Genomic DNA, 18,258 nt, shown 5'->3' on the forward strand with positions numbered 1-18,258 from the left:
CTTTCTACACATAGCTCAATTAAAGGCTCCCCATTTACATTTACCCCTGGCACCCCAAATTTACCTACTACTCCTTCCATAACATTTTTACCCACTTTAGCATTGAAATCCCCAACCACCATTACTCTCACACTTGATTCAAAACTCCCCACGCATTCACTCAACATTTCCCAAAATCTCTCTCTCTCCTCTACACTTCTCTCTTCTCCAGGTGCTTACACGCTTATTATAACCCACTTTTCACATCCAATCTTTATTTTACTCCACATAATCCTTGAATTAATACATTTATAGTCCCTCTTTTCCTGCCATAGCTTATCCTTCAACATTATTGCTACTCCTTCTTTAGCTCTAACTCTATTTGAAACCCCTGACCTAATCCCATTTATTCCTCTCCACTGAAACTCTCCCACCCCCTTCAGCTTTGTTTCACTTAAAGCCAGGACATCCAGCTTCTTCTCATTCATAACATCCACAATCATCTCTTTCTTATCATCTGCACAACATCCACGCACATTCAGACTTCCCACTTTGACAATTTTCTTCTTCTTATTCTTTTTAGTAATCTTTACAGGAAAAGGGGTTACTAGCCCATTGTTCCCGGCATTTTAGTTGACTTTTACAACACGCATGGCTTACGGAGGAAAGATTCTTATTCCACTTCCCCATGGATATAAAAGGAAAATTAATAAGACCAAGAACTATTAAGATAAAATCAAAGAAAACTCAGATGAGTGTGTATAAATAAATGTGTACATGTATGTGTAGTGTGACCTAAGTGTAAGTAGAAGTAGCAAGACATGCCTGTAATCTTGCATATTTATGAGACAGACAAAAGACATCAGCAATCCTACCATCATGTAAAACAATCACAGGCTTCGTTTTACACTCACTTGGCAGGATGGTAGTACCTCCCTGGGTGGTTGCTGTCTACCAACCTACTACCTACATACATACATGTTACAATAATAAATTATTAACATTTTAAAATAATAAATAATTCGTAACCCTACACTCAAGGTACAACTTTCTTAGACACTACTGTGTCGCTATATATATCTATGCTAAAATAATAAATTATAAGTAACATATTTACAATAATAAATTAGTCAACTCTGTGTCTCACGACACCCTAATGACGCTCCGTGTGTCTCACACGACACTTATATCCGAGTTGTGACACTCCCTGTGTCACACGACACTTATCCGTGTAATGACGCTCCATCTCAACCGTGACCCTTGACACCCTTTTCTCTGTGTCACACGACACTCCTGCTCTCCGTGTCACACGACACCCTTTTCTCTGCGTAATGACGCTCCTACTCTCCGTGTCACACGACACCCTTTTCTCTGCGTCATACACTTTCTCAACTTTGTCACCCTTGACACCCTGTGACACACTCACAGCGTCTTTCTCGAGGCCAGTCACATGACACTATTCAATGTACACTACAACCGTATCTTCTTCAGTGTCACATGACACCCTTTTCTTCTCAGTGTTCCACTACGGTCCTATAGCATATCTCAGTGTGATACTCCATCATACTTCCTTAAGTGTCACACTACAGTCCTAGCCCAGTTCAGTATCACACTCAACCTTTTCTTCACGTAGTGTCCCACTAAAACAGCGTCCGATGACTCAGCCCACAGTTGACCAGCGTAAGCGGTGAGTCCGCAGACATCACCTGTCCTGTAAATACTCTCTAAGGCCAGTAGAAGTACACCGTAAGATGGTCTGGTGAGTACTATCTACCGCCTTCAAGACCAGTTGACACACCGCAAGGTGGTCCGTGCAGCACACACTATGTTGCAAGCTCACTAAATGCGGCCATCAAGTAACTGAGGCCAACAGACTCAGTAAGCTGCGATGAGCGGTTCTTCTAAAATCAGTAGAAGCCAGCAGAATACTCAACTGCCAGTAGATGTGTACCATTAGGTGTTCTGGTAACTACTGCTTAGATGCGTACCGTGAGGTGTTCAGGTACTTACTGCTTAGATGCACACTGTGAGGTGTTCAGGTACTTACTGCTTAGATGCGTACCGTGAGGTGTTCAGGTACTTACTGCTTCTAAGGCCGGCTCAGCAGTCCCCACATTGGGTTTGATGACGTACCCATGGTACTGCCGGCCGGCAGGTTAACAATTTAACCGCTAGTTTGGCAGGGGGCCGTAACATTGGTCATAATAGATCCCCAAGCACAAATACCATAGGTGAGGTAAGTGTAAGTAATGTTGTTTGGGGTACAGAGTACGGTATTTTGGAAAGGATGCCTACTGTTTTGGAGACTTCTTGGCAACATGTTGGATGTTGGTCTGAAATTTAAGGTTGCAGTCAAGGTGAAGACCTAAAAATTTGCCCTCAGTGTGTCTTGTTATGGGGGAACCATTGATCAATATGTTAAGTTGGATATTTAAGGCTCTGTTTCGAAACAGCATACAGTAGGTTTTGTCTCTATTGAGAGTGAGTTTGTTGGTCGTCATCCACAGGTATTTTTAGTAGCTCATCATTAACAGCGTCACTAAACGTAGTTGAGTTTGAGTGGAAGAAGACGTGTAAGTGGTGTCATCTGTGAATAAAACTGGTTTAAGGAGATGAGATGTGTTGAGGAAATCATTAATGTAAATGAGAAAGAGCAGAAGGCCAAGGACATTGTCCTGATGTCTCTTGCTAAGATAAGATTTTAGGTATTCAAAGGTATGTCCTCTGACCCCTTAATGTTCTGGTTTAAGGAGCAAGATGTGGTCCACTGTATCAAATGCAGAAAGCATTCAATACAGTGGACCAGAGGATATTCATAGTATTTTTCAAGCGCTGCATATAGCAGTTCAAGCATTTGTATAATTGCATCATTTGTACTTTTGTTTGGTCTAAACCCAAACTGATAGGGGTTAAGTATGTTGTGATGTATTAAGCAGGAATAAACTCGCTTATGTATTATTTTTTTGAAGATTATGGATAGTAAAGGTAAGTTTGATATAGGCCTATAGTTTTTCACTTCAGTTGGATTGGCTCCTTTGAGGATTGGGGTAACCCTTGCTATGTTGAGTATGGATGAGAAAATCGAACATTTCACTGATTTGTTAAACAGAGTTGGTTGTAAGTGGTAAGGGAGTGAGCATCCAGCAGGTGTATTTGATTGTGTTAGAGAAAAGTGAGTGGACATTAATGGATATTATGATTTTACATGTTAGTGGAATGTGAGCCAGGTATCATTTATGTACAGATTAAAGGAAATCGGTTTGTCAGACTTGAATCCTGGAGGTGGGAAGTATAGTACCTGCACTCTGAAGTAGGGGTGGGGATGTTGCAGTTAAGAGGGTCATTTGAACTGTGAAGTCTGCACATTTCTTGCAAGACAGCTGTTGAATGAATGATGGTTAATGAGAGATGATCAGTGTGTAAAAATAAACATTTGGCCAGTGGTAAATTATTGTAATTATGTAATAACCTGTAGAAAATTTGGTTTGGTTCAACCAGATGTGTAAGAATTAGTGTCATCATAATATTAAGCCAGATAATGCTGTACTGTACTTAATTTTCATTAATTTTTACTTTCAGTAATTCTCGTAATAAGGATCGAGATTACGATCGGCGTCACAGGCGACATTCCCGTTCTCGCTCCAGAGGTCGATCATCTAGATTACATCACAAAACGTAATGTAACCAGAGATAATTGTTCAGTATTGTCATGCTTTGCTCTATCAAACTTTTCCTTGGTAAATGTGTGCACAGTTTCCTTGCAGTCTCGAAATTTCTTTATATTCTACATGTTTTTGTGCCAGGTAGATTGCTGTCTATGCTGTATTTATTAATTTTTTATATGTGATGTTCTGTATCTCCATGGAGAAGTGGAACAGACTTCTTCCTCTGTAAGCCATGCATGTCATAAGAGGTGACTAAAATGCCAGGAGCAAGGGGCTAGTAACCCCTTCTCCTGTATATATTACTAAATGTAAAAGAGAAACTTTCATTTTTCCTTTTGGGCTACCCTGCCTCGGTGGGATACGGCCAGTGTGTTGAAAGGAAGAAAAATATTCAGTACATGCTCTGTTGTTTTATGCTATGCAAATTCACTTTTATGTGTTACCCCATTTGTAGCAGTAATTTGCTGTACACAGTGCATATTTGTTCTTACGCAGTCACCCAAGCCCAGCATCACTTGATGCTTTAACAATATCTTTAAATATAACTAAACTGGGTTTGTATTGTATTGTATTCAACAAATTTTGTTGAAAATAAGAAAAAGTTTTGGAGTGAGATTAATAAGGTGAGGAAACCTAGGGAACAAATGGATTTGACAGTTAAAAGTAGGAGACGAGAATTATTAAATGGAGAGTTAGAGGTATCAGGAAGATAGAGGGAATATTTTGAGGAATTGGTAGATGATGATGAAAGTAGGGAAGCTGTGATTTCATATATAGGGCAAGGAGGAATAACATCTTGTAGGAGTGAGTTGTGAGTGTGGGGGAAGTTCGTGAGGCAGTGGGTAGAATGTAAGGGGATAAGGCAGCTGGGATAAAGATAGAAATGTTAAAAGCAGATGGGGATATAGTTTTGGAATGGTTGGTGCTTTTTTATAATAAATGTATGGAAGAGGGTAAGGTACCTAAGGATTGGCAGAGAGCATGTATAAAGGCAAAGGGGACAAAAGAAAGTGCAAAAATTATAGGGGAATAAGTCTGTTGAGCATACCTGGTAAAGTGTATGGTAGAATTAAGAGTAAAACGGAGAGTATGATAGCAGATGAACAAGGAGGCTTTAGGAAAGGTAGGGGGTGTGTGGACCAAGTGTTTACAGTGAAACATATAGGGGAACAGTATTTAGATAAGAGTAAAGAGGTTTTTGTGGCATTTATGGACTTGGAAAAGGCATATAACAGAGTGGATAGAGAGTCAGTGTGGCAGATGTTGCAAATGTATGGAATAGGAGGTAGGTCATTGAAAACAGTGAAACATTTTTATGAGGACAGTGATGCTCAGGTTAGAGTATGTAGGAGAGGAGATTATTTCCCAGTAAAGGTAGGCCTTAGACAAGGATGTGTGATGTCACCGTGGTTGTTCACTATATTTATAGATGGGGTTGTAAGAGAAGTGAATGCTCGGGTGTTGGCAAGAGGTGTGGGATAAAAGATAAAGAATCTAACACAAAGTGGGAGTTGTCACAGTTGCTCTTAACTGATGACACTGTGCTCTTGGGAGATTCTGAATAGAAGTTGCAGAGGTTGTTGGATGAATTTGGTAGGGTATGTAAAAGAAGAAAATTAAAAGTGAATATAGGAAGGAGTAAGGTAATGAGGATAACAAAAAAAATTAGGTAATGAAAGATTGATATCAGATTGGAGGGAGAGAGTATGGAGGAGGTGAATGTATTCAGATATTTAGGAGGAGATGTGTCTGCAGATGAGTCTATGAAAGATGAGGTGAGTCACAGAATTGACTAGGAGAAAAGGTGAGTGTTGCACTTAGGAATCTGTGGAGACAAAGAATTTTGTCCATGGAAATACAGAGGGGAATGTATGAGAGTATAGTTATGCCAGTGCTCTTATATGGGTACAAAGCATGGGTGGTGAATGTTGCAACAAGGAGAAGGCTGGAGGCAGTGGAGATGTCATGTCTGAGGGCAATATGTGGTGTGAATATAATGCAGAGAATTTGTAGTTTGGAAATTAGGAGGAGGTGTGGGATTACCAAAACTATTATCCAGAGGGCTGAGGAGGGGTTCTTGAGGTGGTTTGGACATGTAGAGAGGGTGGAACGAAATAGAATGACTTCAAGAGTGTGTAAATCTGTAGTGGAGGGAAGGCAGGGTAAAGGTCGGCCTAGAAGAGGTTGGAGGGAGGGGGTAAAGGAGGTTTTGTGTGCGAGGGCTTGAACTTCCAGCAAGCATGCGTGAGCTTGTTAAATAGGAGCAAATGGAGACAGATGGTTTTTAGGACTTGACTGGACAAGTATCTTCACCAGGTGCTAGATCAACCAGGCTGTGATGGATATATGGGGCAGCAGGCCTCCAGCAGCAACAGCCTGGTTGACCAGGTAAGCACCAGATGAGCCTGGTCTACGATCGGGCTCAGAGAGTAGATGAACTCTCAAAACTCTTCAAAGGTATAGTATAAGGTAAGGTGCTGTTGGAGTGTGAGCAGGGTAATATTTATGAAGGGATTCGGAATCTGGTAGGCCAGACTTAGAGTCCTGAAGATAGGAAGTACAGTGCCTGCACCCTGAAGGAGGGGTGTTAATATTGCAGTTTTATAACTATAGTGTAGGCATGCATTTGGCAAGACAGTGATGGAGCGAATGATGGTGGAAGTTTTTCTTTTTCGGGCCACTCCATCTTGGTGGGAAACAGCTGATGTGCTAATACAAAAATAATTAGAAAAAGCAGATTTGGGTATGGGGATAACCAGCGAAGATATTTTGAAAGAAATAGTATACAGTGGACCCCCGGTTAATGATATTTTGTCATTCCAGAAGTATGTTCAGGTGCCAGTACTGACCAAATTTGTTCCCATAAGGAATATTGTGAAGTAGATTAGTCCATTTCAGACCCCCAAACATACACGTACAAACGCACTTACATAAATACACTTACATAATTGGTCGCATTGGGAGGTGATCGTTAAGCGGGGGTCCACTGTAGTTGGTTTTTCAGTTTGGGTCTCTTGTGGTAAGTCCCCCAAAAAAGGGGGGGGGACACCTGGCTGGATGTGTTTGGAGCAAATTATTTTCTTCTATATTTTGAACATTGTATGCATCTTAAACGCGTATGTTTTTTGCTAAACATTTGTCAAGAAATTTGGGATCGTCAGTCTTACAATGTACCTTTTCTGTTTTAGACGTTAACTTTGGTTTTCTTTATGTGATATCGCTTAATGTGTCATCACTTGGTAATGCATTTATGGCATAAAACGAAGGGCACCTATATACAGTACATTATTTTTTTTCTTTTTCTTTTAAAAATTGATAAAACTGGAAATTTTACAAGTATTTGAAAGATTTTGCTTGTATTTCCTGACCTAAAATCAGCCTTTGTGAACAGCAGATATTAGCCTTACCTCCATACAACACACAGTATATATTCTGCCAGCACAGCATCATGTGTGAAGAGGGAAGGAAGAGATTACCATCATATGTATATCTACAAGCTATCAAACTAATTCTGTCTCCCACAAGCAAAACCACTTCACAGCTTATCTACAGTGCCTATACAACTTTGTTGTGATTGTATAAATGAGGGGGTAGTAATGTACTGTAATGTTATTGGAATAAGAAAGAGGTGTGCCACTCCACTCTCTCTGGTATAGTAGTAGTTGTAACCCCCAACTCAGGCATTTTCCAAGGAACACTATACTACCACCCTCCATCCCCTGGATGGGACTCAGGCATTTTCCAAGGTACACTGTACTACCATCCTCCATCATCAGGATGAGACCCATGCATTTTCTAAAGTAATATACACTCTACTACCACTCCCTCTCCCAGGATGGGATTCACAGTAGTCAACTAACACTTAGATACTGTACCCATTTACCACTAGGGGAACAGAGACAACAGGTGTAAGAAAACATGCTCACTGTCTTCATTCACCCCAGGATCAAACCCAGGCTATTTGTTTGTGAGCTAAAGATGCTGCCACTGAGGTACAACCCACAAATTTGATGTGATGACTATACAAAATAAAGCATCCCTTGTAAATTACCATTTCTGCTGTGCAGTATAATATAAAGTCATTCATTATATTATGAGAGTTAGGTAAAGAACAAAAAGGCACAATGCCTTTGACTGACTCCACTAATACTGCCACCGCTGCTGCCGCTGCCTCCGCGTCCGCCTCCTCCTCCGCCTCCTCCTCCTCCTCCTCCTCCGCCTCCTCCTCCTCCTCCTCCTCTTCCTCCTCCTCCTCCTCCTCCTCCTCCACCTCCTCCTCCTCCTCCTCCTCCTCCTCCTCCTCCTCCTCCTCCTCCACCTCCTCCTCCACCTCCTCCTCCACCTCCTCCTCTGCCTCCTCCTCCGCCTCCTCCTCCGCCTCCTCCTCCTCCTCCTCCTCCGCCTCCTCCTCCGCCTCCTCCTCCGCCTCCTCCTCCGCCTCCTCCGCCTCCTCCGCCTCCGCCTCCTCCTCCGCCTCCGCCTCCGCCGCCTCCTCCTCCTCCTCCGCCTCCTCCTCCTCCTCCTCCTCCGCCTCCTCCGCCTCCTCCGCCTCCTCCTCCGCCTCCTCCTCCGCCTCCTCCTCCGCCTCCTCCACCTCCTCCTCCTCGGCCGCCTCCTCCTCCTCCGCCTCCTCCTCCGCCTCCTCCTCTGCCTCCTCCTCCGCCTCCTCCTCCGCCTCCTCCTCCGCCTCCTCCTCCTCTGCCTATATATATATATATATATATATATATATATATATATATATATATATATTGGATGTGAAAAGTGGGTTATAGTAAGCGTGTATGCACCTGGAGAAGAGAGAAGTGTAGAGGAGAGAGAGAGATTCTGGGAAATGTTGAGTGAATGCGTGGGGAGTTTTGAATCAAGTGTGAGAGTAATGGTGGTTGGGGATTTCAATGCTAAAGTGGGTAAAAATGTTATGGAGGGAGTAGTAGGTAATTTTGGGGTGCCAGGGGTAAATGTAAATGGGGAACCTTTAATTGAGCTATGTGTAGAAAGAAATTTGGTAATAAGTAATACATATTTTATGAAAAAGAGGATAAATAAATATACAAGGTATGATGTAGCACGTAATGAAAGTAGTTTATTAGATTATGTATTGGTGGATAAAAGGTTGATGGGTAGGCTCCAGGATGTACATGTTTATAGAGGGGCAACTGATATATCGGATCATTATTTAGTTGTAGCTACAGTTAGAGTAAGAGGTAGATGGGAAAAGAGGAAGGTGGCAACAACAAGTAAGAGGGAGGTGAAAGTGTATAAACTAAGGGAGGAGGAAGTTCGGGCGAGATATAAGCGACTATTGGCAGAAAGGTGGGCTAGTGCAAAGATGAGTAGTGGGGGGGATGAAGAGGGTTGGAATAGTTTTAAAAATGCAGTATTAGACTGTGGGGCAGAAGTTTGTGGTTATAGGAGGGTGGGGGAAGGAGGAAAGAGGAGTGATTGGTGGAATGATGAAGTAAAGGGTGTGATAAAAGAGAAAAAGGTAGCTTACAAGAGGTTTTTACAAAGCAGAAGTGTTATAAGAAGAGCAGAGTATATGGAGAGTAAAAGAAAGGTGAAGAGAGTGGTGAGAGAGTGCAAAAGGAGAGCAGATGAAAGAATGGGAGAGGCACTGTCAAGAAATTTTAATGAAAATAAGAAAAAATTTTGGAGTGAGTTAAACAAGTTAAGAAAGCCTAGGGAAAGTATGGATTTGTCAGTTAAAAACAGAGTAGGGGAGTTAGTAGATGGGGAGAGGGAGGTATTAGGTAGATGGCGAGAATATTTTGAGGAACTTTTAAATGTTAAGGAAGAAAGGGAGGCGGTAATTTCATGCACTGGCCAGGGAGGTATACCATCTTTTAGGAGTGAAGAAGAGCAGACTGTAAGTGTGGTGGAGGTACGTGAGGCATTACGTAGAATGAAAGGGGGTAAAGCAGCTGGAACTGATGGGATCATGACAGAAATGTTAAAAGCAGGGGGGGATATAGTGTTGGAGTGGTTGGTACTTTTGTTTAATAAATGTATGAAAGAGGGGAAGGTACCTAGGGATTGGCAGAGAGCATGTATAGTCCCTTTATATAAAGGGAAAGGGGACAAAAGAGATTGTAAAAATTATAGAGGAATAAGTTTACTGAGTATACCAGGAAAAGTATACGGTAGGGTTATAATTGAAAGAATTAGAAGTAAGACAGAATGTAGAATTGCTGACGAACAAGGAGGTTTCAGAGTGGGTAGGGGATGTGTAGATCAAGTGTTTACATTGAAGCATATATGTGAACAATATTTAGATAAAGGTAGGGAAGTTTTTATTGCATTTATGGATTTAGAAAAGGTATATGATAGAGTGGATAGAGGAGCAATGTGGCAGATGTTGCAAGTATATGGAATAGGTGGTAAGTTACTAAATGCTGTTAAGAGCTTTTATGAGGATAGTGAGGCTCAGGTTAGGGTGTGTAGAAGAGAGGGAGAATACTTCCCGGTAATAGTAGGTCTTAGACAGGGATGTGTAATGTCACCATGGTTGTTTAATATATTTATAGATGGGGTTGTAAAAGAAGTAAATGCTAGGGTGTTCGGGAGAGGGGTGGGATTAAATTATGGGGAATCAAATTCAAAATGGGAATTGACACAGTTACTTTTTGCTGATGATACTGTGCTTATGGGAGATTCTAAAGAAAAATTGCAAAGGTTAGTGGATGAGTTTGAGAATGTGTGTAAAGGTAGAAAGTTGAAAGTGAACATAGAAAAGAGTAAGGTGATGAGGGTATCAAAAGATTTAGATAAAGAAAAATTGGATATCAAATTGGGGAGGAGGAGTATGGAAGAAGTGAATGTTTTCAGATACTTGGGAGTTGACGTGTCGGCGGATGGACTTATGAAGGATGAGGTTAATCATAGAATTGATGAGGGAAAAAAGGTGAGTGGTGCGTTGAGGTATATGTGGAGTCAAAAAACGTTATCTATGGAGGCAAAGAAGGGAATGTATGAAAGTATAGTAGTACCAACACTCTTATATGGATGTGAAGCTTGGGTGGTAAATGCAGCAGCGAGGAGACGGTTGGAGGCAGTGGAGATGTCCTGTCTAAGGGCAATGTGTGCTGTAAATATTATGCAGAAAATTCGGAGTGTGGAAATTAGGAGAAAGTGTGGAGTTAATAAAAGCATTAGTCAGAGGGCAGAAGAGGGGTTGTTGAGGTGGTTTGGTCATTTAGAGAGAATGGATCAAAGTAGAATGACATGGAAAGCATATAAATCTATAGGGGAAGGAAAGAGGGGTAGGGGTCGTCCTCGAAAGGGTTGGAAAGAGGGGGTAAAGGAGGTTTTGTGGGTGAGGGGCTTGGACTTCCAGCAAGCGTGCATGAGCGTGTTAGATAGGAGTGAATGGAGACGAATGATACTTGGGACCTGACGATCTGTTGGAGTGTGAGCAGGGTAATATTTAGTGAAGGGATTCAGGGAAACCGGTTATTTTCATATAGTCGGACTTGAGTCCTGGAAATGGGAAGTACAATGCCTGCACTTTAAAGGAGGGGTTTGGGATATTGGCAGTTTGGAGGGATATGTTGTGTATCTCTATACGTGTATGCTTCTGAACTGTTATATTCTGAGCACCTCTGCAAAAGCAATGATAATGTGTGAGTGTGGTGAAAGTGTTGAATGATGATGAAAGTATTTTCTTTTTGGGGATTTTCTTTCTTTTTTTTTGGGTCACCCTGCCTCGGTGGGAGACGACCGACTTGTTGAAAAAAAAAAAAAAAAAATATATATATATATATACAGATGACTGTGAAACAGAAACCTGTAACTGTTTTGCAGGATGGTAGGATTGCTGGTTTCTTTTTCTGTCTCATAAACACGCTGGATAACAGGGATATCTTGCTACTCCTACTTACACTTTGGTCACACTTCACAGACACGCACATGCATATATATATACATACATCTAGGTTTTTCTCCTTTTTCTAAATAGTTCTTGTTCCTCTTTATTTCTTCTATTGTCCATGGGGAAGTGGAAAAGAATCTTTCCTCCGTAAGCCATGCATGTCGTATGAGGCGACTAAAATGCCGGGAGCAATGGGCTAGTAACCCCTTCTCCTGTAGACATTTACTAAAAAAGAGAAGAAGAAAAACTTTATAAAACTGGGATGCTTAAATGTGCGTGGATGTAGTGCGGATGAAAAGAAACAGATGATTGCTGATGTTATGAATGAAAAGAAGTTGGATGTCCTGGCCATAAGCGAAACAAAGCTGAAGGGGGTAGGGGAGTTTCGGTGGGGGGAAATAAATGGGATTAAATCTGGAGTATCTGAGAGAGTTAGAGCAAAGGAAGGGATAGCAGTAATGTTGAATGATCAGTTATGGAAGGAGAAAAGAGAATATGAATGTGTAAATTCAAGAATTATGTGGATTAAAGTAAAGGTTGGATGCGAGAAGTGGGTCATAATAAGTGTGTATGCACCTGGAGAAGAGTGGAATGCAGAGGAGAGAGAGAGATTTTGGGAGATGTTAAGTGAATGTATAGGAGCCTTTGAACCAAGTGAGAGAGTAATTGTGGTAGGGGACCTGAATGCTAAAGTAGGAGAAACTTTTAGAGAGGGTGTGGTAGGTAAGTTTGGGGTGCCAGGTGTAAATGATAATGGGAGCCCTTTGATTGAACTTTGTATAGAAAGGGGTTTAGTTATAGGTAATACAAATTTTAAGAAAAAGAGGATAAATAAGTATACAAGATATGATGTAGGGCGAAATGACAGTAGTTTGTTGGATTATGTATTGGTAGATAAAAGACTGTTGAGTAGACTTCAGGATGTACATGTTTATAGAGGGGCCACAGATATATCAGATCACTTTCTAGTTGTAGCTACACTGAGAGTAAAAGGTAGATGGGATACAAGGAGAATAGAAGCATCAGGGAAGAGAGAGGTGAAGGTTTATAAACTAAAAGAGGAGGCAGTTAGGGTAAGATATAAACAGCTATTGGAGGATAGATGGGCTAATGAGAGCATAGGCAATGGGATCGAAGAGGTATGGGGTAGGTTTAAAAATGTAGTGTTAGAGTGTTCAGCAGAAGTTTGTGGTTACAGGAAAGTGGGTGCGGGAGGGAAGAGGAGCGATTGGTGGAATGATGATGTGAAGAGAGTAGTAAGGGAGAAAAAGTTAGCATATGAGAAGTTTTTACAAAGTAGAAGTGATGCAAGGAGGGAAGAGTGTATGGAGAAAAAGAGAGAGGTTAAGAGAGTGGTGAAGCAGTGTAAAAAGAGAGCAAATGAGAGAGTGGGTGAGATGTTATCAACAAATTTTGTTGAAAATAAGAAAAAGTTTTGGAGTGAGATTAACAAGTTAAGAAAGCCTAGAGAACAAATGGATTTGTCAGTTAAAAATAGGAGAGGAGAGTTATTAAATGGAGAGTTAGAGGTATTGGGAAGATGGAGGGAATATTTTGAGGAATTGTTAAATGTTGATGAAGATAGAGAAGCTGTGATTTCGTGTATAGGGCAAGGAGGAACAACATCTTGTAGGAGTGAGGAAGAGCCAGTTGTGAGTGTGGGGGAAGTTCGTGAGGCAGTAGGTAAAATGAAAGGGGGTAAGGCAGCCGGGATTGATGGGATAAAGATAGAAATGTTAAAAGCACGTGGGGATGTAGTTTTGGAGTGAACCATACCCCCGGCCGGGATTGAACCCGCGGTCATAGAGTCTCAAAACTCCAGCCCGTCGCGTTAGCCACTAGACCAGCTAGCCACAATAAGATTCATCCAACTAGGTATATTTCTACACCATAGGAAAGTTAGCACAGGCACCTCTGTGACCACAAATACAAGTTTTTACAGACGAATCTCCAGCTAGCGTGGCCGTGACGAACTCTAGCTCAAGTCCCTTCACTGCCGTCAACATGACTTAAGATTTGCAATCGTGTCATTACGATTTCTTAAGTCAAGTTTAGTTTTGGAGTGGTTGGTGCAATTATTTAATAAATGTATGGAAGAGGGTAAGGTACCTAGTGATTGGCAGAGAGCATGCATAGTTCCTTTGTATAAAGGCAAAGGGGATAAAAGAGAGTGCAAAAATTATAGGGGGATAAGTCTGTTGAGTGTACCTGGTAAAGTGTATGGTAGAGTTATAATTGAAAGAATTAAGAGTAAGACGGAGAATAGGATAGCAGATGAACAAGGAGGCTTTAGGAAAGGTAGGGGGTGTGTGGACCAGGTGTTTACAGTGAAACATATAAGTGAACAGTATTTAGATAAGGCTAAAGAGGTCTTTGTGGCATTTATGGATTTGGAAAAGGCGTATGACAGGGTGGATAGGGGGGCAATGTGGCAGATGTTGCAAGTGTATGGTGTAGGAGGTAGGTTACTGAAAGCAGTGAAGAGTTTTTACGAGGATAGTGAGGCTCAAGTTAGAGTATGTAGGAAAGAGGGAAATTTTTTCCCAGTAAAAGTAGGCCTTAGACAAGGATGTGTGATGTCACCGTGGTTGTTTAATATATTTATAGATGGGGTTGTAAGAGAAGTAAATGCGAGGGTCTTGGCAAGAGGCGTGGAGTTAAAAGATAAAGAATCACACACAAAGTGGGAGTTGTCACAGCTGCTCTTTGCTGATGACACTGTGCTTTTGGGAGATTCTGAAGAGAAGCTGCAGAGATTGGTGGATGAATTTGGTAGGGTGTGCAATAGAAGAAAATTAAAGGTGAATACAGGAAAGAGTAAGGTTATGAGGATAACAAAAAGATTAGGTGATGAAAGATTGAATATCAGATTGGAGGGAGAGAGTATGGAGGAGGTGAACGTATTCAGATATTTGGGAGTGGACGTGTCAGCGGATGGGTCTATGAAAGATGAGGTGAATCATAGAATTGATGAGGGAAAAAGAGTGAGTGGTGCACTTAGGAGTCTGTGGAGACAAAGAACTTTGTCCTTGGAGGCAAAGAGGGGAATGTATGAGAGTATAGTTTTACCAACGCTCTTATATGGGTGTGAAGCGTGGGTGATGAATGTTGCAGCGAGGAGAAGGCTGGAGGCAGTGGAGATGTCATGTCTGAGGGCAATGTGTGGTGTGAATATAATGCAGAGAATTCGTAGTTTGGAAGTTAGGAGGAGGTGCGGGATTACCAAAACTGTTGTCCAGAGGGCTGAGGAAGGGTTGTTGAGGTGGTTCGGACATGTAGAGAGAATGGAGCGAAACAGAATGACTTCAAGAGTGTATCAGTCTGTAGTGGAAGGAAGGCGGGGTAGGGGTCGGCCTAGGAAGGGTTGGAGGGAGGGGGTAAAGGAGGTTTTGTGTGCGAGGGGCTTAGACTTCCAGCAGGCATGCGTGAGCGTGTTTGATAGGAGTGAATGGAGACAAATGGTTTTTAATACTTGACGTGCTGTTGGAGTGTGAGCAAAGAAACATTTATGAAGGGATTCAGGGAAACCGGCAGGCCGGACTTGAGTCCTGGAGATGGGAAGTACAGTGCCTGCATTCTGAAGGAGGGGTGTTAATGTTGCAGTTTAAAAACTGTAGTGTAAAGCACCCTTCTGGCAAGACAGTGATGGAGTGAATGATGGTGAAAGTTTTTCTTTTTCGGGCCACCCTGCCTTGGTGGGAATCGGCCAGTGTGATAATAAAAAAAATAAATAAGTCCTCACTTAACGTTGTTTCATTCAGCTTTGTTTCATTATAACGTTGATGAAAAAAAAAATTGATTCTTGGCTGAGGCCACTGTGTGTGGAGTTGGTACATTCATTGATGAACTGTATGGTGGTAGGAAGTGCTCCTTAAAATTTTCACTTTGCAAACATTTATTCCTTGATTTAGCCCTGTTGCAATGAGTGGTAAAGGTGCACTGTGCACTCTTAAAGTTTATATTAGTTAGCCTATGGTTAAATTGGTTTTGTTGCACACTGTTTTGCCAAAAGTCGCAGTTTCCAGGAACCTGTTTAGGGTGTTAAGTGAGGTCTTACTGTACAGTTTATGTATTTTGCTTATCCTGGAAACTAGAAAATTAATCTATCAGGCTAAACTAAAAAATACCAACATTCTGCTCAAAACTTACACTATATATTATTTTATAAATTTGTTATGGCTGTTTGTGAGACCAATTTTTAGTCTAAAACTTTAAAATGTTAAGAAAAAAATAAGTTTAATTCAAACAGTTATTTTTTACAATTCTTTACTCTGGTATGTGCCCTGGCTCAGCAGAATAACTTATGAGAATTTTTATTGATCCCCTTGTTATAAAAGGAAAATAAATCCTATTTTCAGTGGGAACTAGCCCCCCTTCCTCTTACATACCATAATCTGAGTCTCACACTCTACATAAAAACTCTTCATTGCTGTTATTAGTTTATCTCCTATACCATACATTTGTAACATATGCTTTGTGATTTCCCCATCCACCCAATATTGCTGTTATTATTGTTGTTATTATTATTATTATTATTTTGTATTGTTATTATTATTATTACATATTATTATTACATATTACATTATTATTATTATTATTATTATTATTATTATTATTTTGATATTGAATGATTTTTAATTTCCATAGTTACTCGAGGTCACGCTCTCGGTCAAAATCTCGATCCAGAAGAAAGCGAGACCCCACATCAGACCTCAGAGACAAGGTAAAGCATTGCTCATGTAAAACAGGCTAAGCTATATTCAGGAAATGTACAAATAATTTTTCAGCAGTTTAAATTTTTAAAATAGTTTAAAAGGCACATAAATATAGTAGGCATATATTTGTGATATACAGTGGACCCCCGGTTAACGATATTTTTTCATTCCAGAAGTATGTTCAGGTGCCAGTACTGACCGAATTTGTTCCCATAAGGAATATTGTGAAGTAGATTAGTCCATTTCAGACCCCCAAACATACACGTACAAACGCACTTACATAAATACACTTACATAATTGGTCGCATTGGGAAGTGATCGTTAAGCGGGGGTCCACTGTATTACAGGTATATAGATGTAAACTATGATAACCTGATAAAGCAAAACATTGTAATATCTGTTACAATATTTCATATACTGTAATCTGTACTTGGGTCTAAAATAATTTGTGTTCATCATTCCTTCAGTTCTAATAAGATCCTGTAAATGGACAGAGGAGCAGTAGGAGAGAATGTAGAGTTTAATTACCTGTTTGTATAAAATACTTGTAGCTACAGGAACAGTGATATACTCGTGATATCCAATTTTTGGTATTTAACTTATTATATAATTTTTAAAGTTTGTTAATTATTATGCATGTTCACAATTTTGTCTACTTAAGATACTCCATGAAATAATCTGCCAAAAAAGCAAATAGACAAATAGACAAATTGAGGACTTGATGTACTGTTAGAGTGTAAGCAAGGTAACATTTATGAAGGGATTCAGGGTAACCGGCAGGCCGGACTTGAGTCCTGGAGATGGGAAGTACAGTGCCGGCACTCTGAAGGAATGGTGTTAGTGTTGCAGAATTATAACTGTAGTGTAAGCACGCCTCTGGCAAGAGAGTGATGGAGTGAATGATGATGAAAGTTTTTCTTTTTTGGGCTACCCTGCCTTGGTGGGAAATGGCTAATGTGTTAATAAAAAAAAAAGTTGAGACTATAGTGGGTGAAAATTTGAATAATGTAGATATAAAAGGAAGAAGAGTGGTTAAATATCGTTTTCTCATACCACTCTTATTCTGAATTCCAGGTAACAAGAAAGCGTCTGCTAGAGATTGCTCGTCGCAATGCAGTGTATCTGATGCAAAATGGTTGTCTGCCTCCGAGTGTAGAACAAGAACAGCTAGTCAAAATCAAGGCTGGTGGCAAGAGCGTTGATGAGCTTACAGGTCATATTAATATACAGTTTCTCTGAAAATAGAATGTTTTCCAAAATTTAATTATTAAGATTTCTCATAGATTGTGTAATTTTTTGTATTAATACAATGTAAAGAAACATGCATGTAACTTATGGTAGATTATGCCTGGCTTGACACATTTTAACTATAACTTTTATTATAATTAGATGATTTAAATAAGGCATATCCTAAAAGGTAAAAAGCAAGAGTAGAGGTTGTAAGTACTTGGTTTGCAAATGTGTTTACTAAGGGCCATAAATGGCAGTGCTAGTACAAGCAGCCCCACTTATACAGCAGCTTAGGTTCTGGGCTGTTGCTATAAAGTGAAAATTGCTTTGAAGGGAAACACAACCTTTTTTCACTTTCAAATGCATATAAAAGCCTGTAACATGTTTACAATCATATATTATGTAAACAATAGAGGTAGGTCTAAAAACTGCATATACAGTACACACATTATTTTTTTTTTTTTTTTTTTTTTTTTGAAGAAGTCGGCCGTCTCCCACCGAGGCAGGGTGACCCAAAAAGAAAGAAAATCCCCAAGAAGAAAATTCTTTCATCATCATTCAACACTTTTGCCTCACTCACACATAATCACTGTTTTTGCAGAGGTGCTCAGAACACAACAGTTTAGAAGCATATACAGTGGACCCCCGCATAACGATTTTAATCCGTGCAAGAGGGGTAATTGTTATGCGAAATAATCGGTATGTGAATGAATTTTCCCCATAAGAAATAATGGAAATAAAATTAATCCGTGCAAGACACCCAAAAGTATGAAAAAAAAAATTTTTTACCACATGAAAT

At 40.5% G+C, this 18,258-nt stretch overlaps 1 protein-coding gene across 4 annotated transcripts in view; it reads left to right on the forward strand.

Moving 5' to 3' along the window:
- The window catches only part of LOC128703012 (uncharacterized protein DDB_G0287625), a 132,863-nt gene that overhangs the window by 24,623 nt on the left and 89,982 nt on the right, over positions 1-18,258 (forward strand). For all 4 annotated transcript variants that reach the window (XM_070103626.1, XM_070103628.1, XM_070103629.1 and 1 more), the window contains exons 5-7: positions 3,559-3,654; positions 16,162-16,237; positions 17,304-17,442. In XM_070103626.1, coding sequence (XP_069959727.1) covers positions 3,559-3,654; positions 16,162-16,237; positions 17,304-17,442 — 311 coding nt within the window. The remainder of the gene's footprint in view (positions 1-3,558; positions 3,655-16,161; positions 16,238-17,303; positions 17,443-18,258) is intronic.

The sequence above is a fragment of the Cherax quadricarinatus genome, chromosome 86, assembly GCF_038502225.1.
Source record: "Cherax quadricarinatus isolate ZL_2023a chromosome 86, ASM3850222v1, whole genome shotgun sequence".
NCBI lineage: Eukaryota > Metazoa > Arthropoda > Malacostraca > Decapoda > Parastacidae > Cherax > Cherax quadricarinatus.